This window comes from Lathyrus oleraceus, chromosome 4 (assembly GCF_024323335.1).
Source record: "Lathyrus oleraceus cultivar Zhongwan6 chromosome 4, CAAS_Psat_ZW6_1.0, whole genome shotgun sequence".
NCBI lineage: Eukaryota > Viridiplantae > Streptophyta > Magnoliopsida > Fabales > Fabaceae > Lathyrus > Lathyrus oleraceus.
Window position 1 is genome coordinate 98,545,100 of NC_066582.1, and position 10,564 is coordinate 98,555,663.

General features: G+C 33.1%; 2 protein-coding genes across 2 annotated transcripts; one reads left to right on the plus strand and one right to left on the minus strand.

Moving 5' to 3' along the window:
* The first annotated feature begins 222 nt into the window (after positions 1 to 222).
* On the plus strand, positions 223 to 1,210 carry LOC127073664 (mavicyanin). Its single transcript, XM_051014841.1, has 2 exons — positions 223 to 578; positions 759 to 1,210. Exons 1-2 carry the CDS (start codon positions 380 to 382, stop codon positions 1,097 to 1,099), a joined length of 540 nt encoding a protein of 179 aa, XP_050870798.1. The 5' UTR covers positions 223 to 379; the 3' UTR covers positions 1,100 to 1,210.
* A 1,398-nt stretch (positions 1,211 to 2,608) lies between these two features.
* Positions 2,609 to 10,192, minus strand: LOC127073665 (DEAD-box ATP-dependent RNA helicase 27). Its single transcript, XM_051014842.1, has 12 exons — positions 9,674 to 10,192; positions 9,415 to 9,600; positions 8,527 to 8,712; positions 7,730 to 7,813; positions 7,258 to 7,299; positions 6,920 to 6,991; positions 6,534 to 6,833; positions 4,935 to 4,973; positions 4,722 to 4,826; positions 4,015 to 4,083; positions 3,797 to 3,922; positions 2,609 to 3,057 (listed from the first exon to the last, which is right to left on the minus strand). The coding sequence occupies exons 1-12, from the start codon at positions 9,989 to 9,991 to the stop codon at positions 2,884 to 2,886; spliced, it is 1,701 nt and encodes a 566-aa protein (XP_050870799.1). The 5' UTR covers positions 9,992 to 10,192; the 3' UTR covers positions 2,609 to 2,883.
* Positions 10,193 to 10,564: the final 372 nt, after the last annotated feature.

Here is a 10,564-nt window from a genome sequence, read left to right on the forward strand (position 1 = left end):
ATTGTTTATATTATAAATTATAACTAAGATTTTTTTGAATTAAATTGAAGATAAATTATGAGTGGAACATATTTACGATTTATTCAAAGTGGAATATATTTACTTGTTCAAAAATGCAACGAGTCTAGTAGGAAAATTAGAAAAATCTCAACTTCCACATATTAGCTAATTTCACTCAAAAAATTTAGACAAAGTCATGAAGCATTTTGTGAAACCATCACTCACAACATAGTCCACTACCTTAAAATGTTCCTAAATTCTCTCCCTCTTCTTAGTTAACAAACTCTCATTTTTCACTTTACTTCTCTTTTTAAGTCCAAAATCATTTTCTCAAAACAATACTTTTCACTTACTAGAACTCCCCATAGAAAATCCAAACATGGTTTCCATTTTCAATGCCTCCAACTCACTTTTCCTTTGCTTTATTCTTTTCTCTGCCTCACAATTTTTGGTTATCAATTGTGCTGAATTTGAAGTTGGAGGTAGAGTTGGTTGGGTTGTCCCTACCTCAAAAGACTCCGATGAAATGTATAACCAATGGGCTTCACAAAATCGATTCAAAATCGATGACACTATTCGTAACTATCACTTCTCATCGATTTTACTTTTCAATACATGTGTATTTTATTTTTAGTTGAGATCATTTCTATTATAGCGTCTTAGAATATAACTTACATAGACCGACACAGTTGTCACTTATATTCTAAATCATTGTAATGATATTTAGATTAATGATATTGTTTTAAACATTTGTGTAGATTTCAAGTACGATAAAGACTCGGTGATGATGGTGAGTGAAGAAGAATATGAAAAGTGTAAATCGGATCGTCCACTCTTTTTCGAAAACAATGGGAACACAGTTTACAAATTTGAACGACCGGGAATGTTCTACTTCATTAGTGGAGTTAGTGGTCATTGTACAAGAGGACAGAAAATGGTGATCAAGGTTTTGGATATTCGACCAATTACAGCACCATCACCACAATCTGCAAATGAGACTGCACCCATAGCACACTCTAAAGCTACTCAAATGAATCCTATTAGTGTCACAGCATTCACACTCTTTGTTCTTTCATTTCTTGGCATGCTTTATGTTTGAAGCATTACTAATTATTAGTCTTTTAGGTTAGTTTATGAGTATGGTTTAATTCTAGGTGTTTTGTTTTGTTTTGTTGAGTATTTAGGTGTTTGGTTAATTTGTTGGTTTAGAATGTCCTTATTGTCATCATGATGATATTGTTTATTTTTTAGTTAGTTTATATTAACTTTTTTTTATATGATTATTGCATTTGTCCTTTTAAATTTTCTATTCTTGAAAATCTTTCACATAAAAGTATTTCAGCAGCAGAGAATCTGTTTCTAACATAGTGGTGTGGCCATAATGATCAGATAATAGTGGTGATACATTTACATGACAATGCTTTCCATTTTCCATAGCTAATTATATCAGGCTAAAACTTGAAATTTCTGATCAAATAAAACAAATTTGTTTTAATAAAATCTTCCTTCATTTAATATAATTTGAAACTAAACTTTGTTGTTATTGCTATATATCACCCCCTTTCTAAGTGAATCAGATTCTCATTTTATCAAAAAATAGTGAAAAAATATACTTTTGAAATAAATAAAAAAGTATACTTCCGGAGAAAACCCATTGGCTTCATTACCTTGAACACCCCACTTCTCTAGCACTCTTCCTTTCCACAATTAACACATTTGAAGCCAACAGAAACAACACTGTTGCAAGACCTTGAATTGCATCACCTTTTTTCTTTGATGAAAATCTTATGATTTTGAATCACTATTTTTATTATTGAAAATCTTATGGTTTGTGTATGGCATATTGAATTACAAGGAGAAAATATCATAGTTATAGTAAAGATAAAATGGAAAATGATTTGTTGCGTGAGCATGACATAGGGTGCTTGTGGTGTTAGGATATTTAACCCTCTAAATACTATCAGTTGCCAATTGTCATAGTTGAATTATTATTGAAAGTGAGTGTGCTGGAGAAGTGGGGGGTGTTTGAGGTATTGAAGGTGTCGGTTTTCTTCTGAAATATATTTCTGGATTTATTCCAAAATATTTTTTGGGATGTTTTTTTTATAAAATAAAGGTGTGATTCATTTACAAAAGAGTGTGGTATATATATGAGAGGATGCATCTCCAAATATATAAATAGTATATTAAAATTTCCAAATATGTGAGACATACCATTGAAGTTGGAAAAAACATTTCCTTATTACGAATTTTAGAGACATTTTTAGTTTTTCACAAAAGTGCATTACCCCTTTAGGTTGGAAAAGTAATGCCCATGAGATTAATTTTGTAAAGTAATGTCCCAGAGATTAATATTTGTTAATGTCACCACTCGTACAGGAGTACGAGTAACTGGACTACCTTGTCTCCTAACAAACCAAGATTGCTAAATTGACTGAAAAACAATAGCATGCCCACACTTCTTCAAAACAATAGAACTGAATTCATAATGATCCTCTCAGGATTGGTGATTGCTATTCATTACCACTTTAGAGTCAAGTTCAAAAACTGCAATTCGGATGCTCAATACACAAGTGTATTATTATCTAGTTAATGTGAATAACAAAAATAAACAATTGAACTCAGTTTTGTATTTCCATTTCCATTGCTTTTCAGAAGCCAGGTATAAAAGTTAATGATCAAAATTAACAATAAAATAATTACAAACCGGAAACATGATGAGGTGGTATTATTCAGGTACAAGGTTGCAGAGAAATTTCCAGTTGTCGAAAATTCTGATGGCTTGAATAATCTTATGTGGAAAAATTGTAAGTTATAAAATCTAATTTCATAAAAATTCTACCAAAACTTTTTCAACTGTATCGCATTGTGGCACGCTTGCTGTTAATGCCTCACAAACTGCCGCACATCATCAGCATTTCGCTTTCCATAAGGATTGTTGGGGTTGAATCCATGTCTGCCACCATCAACTCTACGTGTTTTCTTCCTTTGCTTACTGCTGCTTATGTTTACACTCACATTTGGAGGGTTTGAAAAACAGAATGAAGCTGCAACAGCCTGCTCAAAGTATATAAACTGGTATTATGACACTGTATTCGGCTTTCAAATCCAAACAGTTTAAGTTCACCAGCGACGATACTTTTCTATCACTGTTAATATGCTTATGATCATACCTAGTTCTTGATGCATGTTTGGATAATAGCTTATTTGAAGGCAGAAAAAACCTATACAGCTTTCTCAGAGAACTTATAGATCATGAAATGATTATTTCTCTAGCCTACCACTTAATGCACAAGGCTACTAATGACATTTTTCTATTATGATAATCCTGAATTAAATGAATATTCAGATTGCTCATGTTAAATTAAGACAATAATTCTTTATTTTCCCTTGTGTCTTCCACTATTAAAATAAAACAAGAAAAAAAGCAATGAATGACATTCAATTTTTTAAAGATCCAACTTATTCGGAACCCTTTCCAGTCTCTTGTCTAGATCTACAATTGATGAACTTACCTTCAAAAATGTTCTATATATGATGTTACCGTTAAACTAGGAATTCAAACATAAAGACCTCCTTTAATCTATATTGATTTTGTTCAGTAATTTATTCTTACTAATTAACCATTCTATTTGCCCCTACTCTTGAAGCTTTTGATCAAAATGAAAGAATATATAAAAGTTCCCGGTAACAGGTGATTTAAAATGCCAAGGCACAAGAGCTTAACTACATAATATCAATTTAGACAATATTTAATGAAATAATTATAAAGTATAATATACTCTAAGAGCTGTACCTGCAGATCGAGGTGTTGAACATTGAATATATCCTTCGAGGAATGTGAATCATATGCTAATATGTATGATCTATATGCTTCCTTAGCCATTTTATTCAAAAAATAATTTCCAGCAACCAAACTCTCCTACACAATGCAAAAGTTCCTTTGTTACATAAGCTGCAGTTGGTTACATTAATAAATAAAATTTTATTTAACCCAAGGAAGAAGGAATATACCAGGTGAGACTGTATATTAGCCACCTTCTTTTCATCATAAGCATATTCTTTCACAGGGACCTTAGCTATCTGAAATAAGGATAAATATAAAATATATTATTTGGGATGAGCCAAGCATAAATTTTCTTACAAAAATAAGCAGAGTCCAGGAGCCTAGGGGAAATAGCAATCACTTTTCCCATATATCATGTACTCAGGGCATGAAGCTCACAGTTGAAATTTACTCAAATAATGTCTTGTTGCTAAGAAGACGGAGACCTCTGGTTAACACACATACAGCATTTGCACCTCACGTTTGTGTGTATAGCATCAATGTCGATGTCTTGCAGTTTGGAAATTAGTGGTGTCCATATGTCCTTGCTTCATAGGTCGCAATACTTAAAGCTGGTGTTCTGTCAGGTAAGGCTGTCTAGAGTCTAGTCTTAACAATTTAACATTAAACCTTAACCAACAACATATTAGAATCTTTTCTGGGTGTCATAGCACTATGTTTCCATTTTTTTTTACGTAGATGCATTCTCAGATAAAGTAAATGCATACACTAACAAGTTAATAAACTCTGGTTCAGCATCAGAGCACTATGTTTCCCTTTTTTTTACTTTGATATATTCTCAGATAAAGTAAATGCATATACTGACAAGTTAATAAATTCTAGTTCAGCATCAGGCTAGCTTAAGATCCGCTACTGTTAAGTGACAGAAACTGACCTTTAGATAGCGAAGAAACTGCAATTCTTCAGGAATCAGAAAAAGCAAGGCATTGCCTTTTCCACCTTCCCCACGAGCTGTTCTACCAACCCTGTGAATATATTCCTGTTTGCAGGATAAAACATACATTATACTACTGTACATCAACATATAAGACTGCTAAGAAACAAATAAAAATGTAATTTGTACAGTCAATAGAAGAGCAGGAAGTACCTTTGGCTCATCAGGCGGATCATACTGCACAATCCAGTCCTACAACATAAATAAGGGGGGGGAGATAAAACAATTACCTTAAATGATTTTCAATAAACAGAATACATTGCTGCATAAGCACAATAGTTCATTCAAAATATGCTTAATCAATATGGAGGATTAATCTGGGTAAGAATTTCAACTTCGGTTTTGCTTACCCCCTTAAGATATACAGATCCTCTTCTTACATCAAATATTTCATTTTAACTACAGTGATGTTTACTTTTTGATTACAAAGTTATTTCTTGCAAGCCACAACAAGCTTTGTGTTTCCCATATTCTGACACTGGAAACTTATTTACCTTTCATTACCCAGCTGTTAGGTATTTCTGGTGCAGACTCATGCTTTTGTGAATAACGGGATTTGTGTTGTGTGAACTATCGCAAATGTCATTCAGAGCAAGGTTATCAAAATCTCGATCTAGAGTAGAATCGTGGGTTGTAGCCAAATTGTGAAAAAATCATAAAACCATTGATTTTGTGCGATCTTGGCCCGCTCCGGACATGATCGGCCGTTTCCCGGCAACCACCATTACAAACCGAGAAGGATGACAAGATGCAGAAGCGCTACAATTACAGTTTGGCAGTGAAAATTGCATGTCTTTTGAAATGATGAAGTTTTAGATTTAGAGTTTAGAGACTAAACATCTCAATCGTAGGATTGTTTTAAATAATGTACTAGTGATAAACCAATTAACGGGCCAAATATGTCCCTAATGTCTAACAAATGTTTTTTATGGTAAATGACAAAAAAAGTATAAAAACTCAATCATACATGTCTAAAGAATATGAAACATGGTCATTTTCCCATGAACACATTTGCCTACAAAAGTATATGCAAAAGTACTTCAAATATATAGTATTATTTTTCGTTTTAGTGGTATCTTACGAATTTTGTTATGATCTTATGATTTACGAATTTTTTTACCCCCTCATGATCTTACAAAAATAATTGGGTAGGATCTTTCGATCTTAGTTACAATCTTATGCTACGATCTTGCTATCCCTTCCCGATCTTATGCAAGATCCCGATGTTGACAACCATGATTCACCCACAGCATTTGGGTGGTGCATACTGTAATATGAAATTTGGCAATGATTGAAAAATGATGATAAATAATAGAACTTTCAAGTACAGCTTTCACATTGGATCTTTATAGCAGGCTAAAGTTGTCTTCTTACCCTTGTTATGCTGCGCACCTAATGGTTAGAGGGGTTTGGTCATTTAATATGCAGAGAATGCAGCAAGTTTTGCATAATAAATGTGATTTTCATGTCTATTTTAATTCTAATTTCTATTTTGTTTACAGTGGGAAGATTTTATATCCCTTCCTCTGGTGTTTTTTATCTGGAGGTTTCTTACTTAGGTTAGGTAACCCCAATACTATATACTTTGATAATATTAACTCTCTTAAGCTTCTTCTTTTCTTTAGATTGTACTTAACAATAGATTAGCCAATTTCATACTCAATACTGGGGAAGCCCTGATAAAACTAGCCAAAATGAGTCATGTTCTTCCATCAAAACATTCAAGTAAGTTGATAAGAAAGATGAATATACCACGGAAGGTATGTCCAAACCACGAGCAGCAACATCAGTACAGAGCAAGACCCCATTTTCTGCTTCGCAGAAGTCTCTGAAAGCAGCTGTCCGGGTCTGCTGCTTTTGTTTTCCATGAATATTTGCACAATGCAGATTAATGTGATTGAAAATGTCGGCATGGAATTTGACACTGTTGCATGAAGAGAAAAAGACCATCACTTTTTTTGATTGGTGCCTCTTCAAGAAGGAATAGAGAACACTAAATCGCTTGGCACAGGGAACAACAACATAACCCTGTAGCAATCCTTCATTTGTGACCTGCATTTATGAGTTCCGTCTCAGATATGATGATAATGCTGATGAACAAAGTTCAAAGACTACGATAAATTCAGTGAACACGTCACCTTCTTTCTTCCATCATCTACATCAATATAGACAGGAGTCGTTTGAAATGACAGGCGAGCAAGATCTTCAACCTATATTTTAAAAGAAAAATATGATTCAGAACCTAAACTGAAAATGAGAAATACCATTCCTCTATTCTTGCAAATAAGCCACTCATTAAAAAGTATATAATTCTAATTGATAGAGCCAAAATTGAAAGGAGAAGTGACTCTCACTTTCAAGTACTGTGTATCCAAAGTAAACAAAGAAACTTGTACGAAATTTATTAAAAATTGAATTAGATGAAAATAAACGTTTGGTGAAAGAAATTGATGGAAGATGGAAATGAAGAACATACCTTCTTTGTTTGTGTAGCTGAAAATAAAGCTGTCTGCCTACTCTGTTGAATGAGAAGTAGATCAATTAGTCAAGCCCACAGACATCATTTAAGAACACAAGCTACATCTACACTTGTAGTCAGCAGAAATTATAGAAGACAGATTAAATGAAAAATATAGAAGAACATCTCATCCAGCCTAGAATGGTTGGGTATAATATAAAAATATGAGCTACATGGCCATGCATTTTCAGGTCAACTGCAAGCAGCTGTTGACATTCAAAGTCAACAAACTTTTAGGCATCATTCATGATTGTTTTTTGCTCTATGGTAAGAAATAGACAATAGTAATGCTAGTAATTTTAAATTATTGAACTCCTTTTTGCCAGGTGTTTTCTGGTTCAATTATCCAATCCACGTAAGGAAAATAGGCTGGCCAAAGCAATTTAAAGAAACCACCATTATAATTTCATAGGCTCAGCATTATAGATACCTTTGGGAGGAGCTTGATAATCTGCTTCAATTCATCCTCAAAGTTTGCTTCCAATAGCCTGTCAGCTTCATCAATAATGAGGCACTGCCAACAAATTCAGGAATATTAAAGTAAGAGAATAGCCTGAATCTACGCTATATTCATCCATGCATCTACTTATTTCAAGAGCAAGCGGGAAGGACAGATGAATAATGTCACAACGTATGCAAGCGTAAAATAAATATCAGCCAAAATACATGATGAATAAACTTCTGATTAAGATCAAATAGATATTTTGTAGCCAATGTGTCCATGTGTTGAGCATTGAACAATTACATGTATATTCTACAAGAAATGCTTACATTAATGATAAGCAGCAAACACTTGTGTGTACATTCTACAAGAAATGCTTACATTACTGATAAGCATCAACCACTCACAAACCATACTGATGACAAAAACACATCATTAATAAATACTAGATCAATGATAGATCGCATGGAAATAATGAATGATATCTTGATCTAAAAGTGTTTCAGATTATCTATTAGGATTGTTCTATACGTGTTTCTATTATCTTGATTAATTTTTTTTATTTAATTAGGATTAGGAGCCTAGAACTACTCTATATATATATGGATTAGTGTTTAGTTTTCCGTACTATCAAACCATGATTACAAGGCAAAGTGTTTATTTTTCCTCTTCTCTCCTTCCATATCTGAAACCCTAAAACTCAACACCAGCATCAGAAATGAAATATGTCTGTATTTTAGTGAAGCAAAATAGAGAAACAATTACTGGAACAACTCATTATATACCTTCAGGTTAGCATATATGAACCGCTTGGTATTTTGTAGATGATCCAGAAGACGACCAGGAGTAGCTACCAATATATTTATCCCTTTAGCAAGTTGTTCAGCTTCAGTTCTTCTAGCTGAACCTCCAATAATCAATCCAAGAGTTTGTGAATGATACTTTAGAAGCTTCTCGGCAACATCATGGGTCTAAAAGAAATGTAAAATCAGCAAATAAGGAGAACTAGATAACAAAATCCGCTTACATCAAACATGATAAAACATCACAAAGAATAACAAAAAATGAGAAACTGCATGCAAAGAAAATAAAAAGAACCAGCTCAGATAAACTTCAAAACAAATTATTATCAAAAACGAGATATTAAAAAAATCTTGCAACAATAATAATGAGTTTTTCAAAAAGCAGTTTTGCATATAAGTTGAAATCATCTTCTGTTTCTTAATTATCTTCTTCATAAACTTTAAGTCAATTTGATTAAACTTCTCAACAAGACTAATAAAAAATCAAATAGTAAAAGAATCTTGAAAAATTAGTTTCTCATCTAGGTCAAAATCTCTCAATTATTTTTCAAAAGCTCCTTTATTAAACTTCTCGATAAAAATAGCTATAAACTGTAAACCTCTCCATAAGGAATTTTTATAAGTGAAGAACCGTAAAACAGTTTAAAATGAGAAGCTCCCATAAACTATAAACTAGTCCAAATTGCACCTCTATTATTTAGCATTTCCATACAAACCATAAACTCCTAAAGACCATAAACTTATTTTCATAGAAAAGCTCACTCACATAATCATAAGCTAGAAATTAATCCAAATTGTACCATAATTCCAACACCACAGTTTAGTATAGGTCAACACAGCCAAGAAACAATTATCAGCAAAATTTAATACCTGAATAGCAAGCTCTCTGGTGGGACATATGACAACAACACCAGCTCCACTTCGAGGATTAAACTTAAGCTTGTACAAAAGCTCCACGGCAGGAATTAAAAAAGCAAGAGTTTTACCAGAACCAGTCCTTGCAGCACCAAGAACATCTTTTCCAGTCAAAAGTGGCGGAATCGATCCTGCTTGAATCTACATTGATAACAACAATATGGTCAATTCTAACATTATCCTATCCCAAAATTTTCAGAAATTCGTTGATTACCTGAGTCATGCGTTGAAATCCTATATCCGTAATGGCTTTAGAAGTAGGTACAGATAATCCGAGAGAAGCAAATGACTCGGTGCTCATAATTCCAGAACCACTATTATCCTTAACCTTTTTCTCTTCCACTACTTCATTTTCTACTTCCACCTCCTCTTTCTCCTTCTTCATCTTTTTCGAGGATTCTCCATTACTACGAGTATCATTCACATCTTCTTCTTCTGCTCCGTTTTGCTCCTCAACAATATCACGGAGCCTCTTTTTGTCGCGCTTCTTCTTCTTATGTGAAGCTTGAAAGGTGTTTTCTGGTTCGGCCATGATTTGCGATGGTACACAGTTTCAATCACTGTCTTCTTCCTCGTTGTTCAACTCTTTCTTCTTAAACCCTAATTACGATCTCACGGGGGCTTGTTTGTGTGCGCTGGTAGCAGGGTTCACGATTGAGGCGGAAAAGCACCCTGTATTTTAGTCAATTATGTCCTTTGGATTAATCGAGTGCACTGGTTTAAGCCACACGTTGAATCTTTATATTTTGGCAAAATACTTTCTTCTTTTTCCCTTAATCCATTGAATTCACATTGATCCTTAATTTTTTTTAGTCAAATATATTTTTTTTGGTTAATTATATTTTGAATTCGAATTTGTCTTTTAATTATTTTTTAGATGGGTCTAACTCTTTAAACGTATTATATTAATCTTTTTATCTAATTAACGATGAATTTAGTTATCGACTCATTTGAAATAAAAGAGTGTCCTAAAATGAATGATTTATTTCAATTTTCAATGCATCTTTTCCAATTTTACCCTCTAATTAATATTATTTTTATCATTCTCAATACATAAGAAGGATACTTTAATAAAAATATCATTCTTTCTCTTTCAATTATTCTT

What these genes read in the sequence shown, in the direction of transcription:
- LOC127073664 (XM_051014841.1), top strand. Translation starts at nt 380, where the DNA reads ATGGTTTCCATTTTCAATGCCTCCAACTCACTTTTCCTTTGCTTTATT. An exon ending in CAAAATCGATGACACTATTC is followed by an intron (nt 579 to 758) that starts GTAACTATCACT and finishes ACATTTGTGTAG; the next exon opens with ATTTCAAGTACGATAAAGAC.
- LOC127073665 (XM_051014842.1), bottom strand. Translation starts at nt 9,991, where the DNA reads ATGGCCGAACCAGAAAACACCTTTCAAGCTTCACATAAGAAGAAGAAG. An exon ending in CCAGAGAGCTTGCTATTCAG is followed by an intron (nt 8,713 to 9,414) that starts GTATTAAATTTT and finishes CATTTCTTTTAG; the next exon opens with ACCCATGATGTTGCCGAGAA. An exon ending in TTATCAAGCTCCTCCCAAAG is followed by an intron (nt 7,300 to 7,729) that starts GTATCTATAATG and finishes CTCATTCAACAG; the next exon opens with AGTAGGCAGACAGCTTTATT.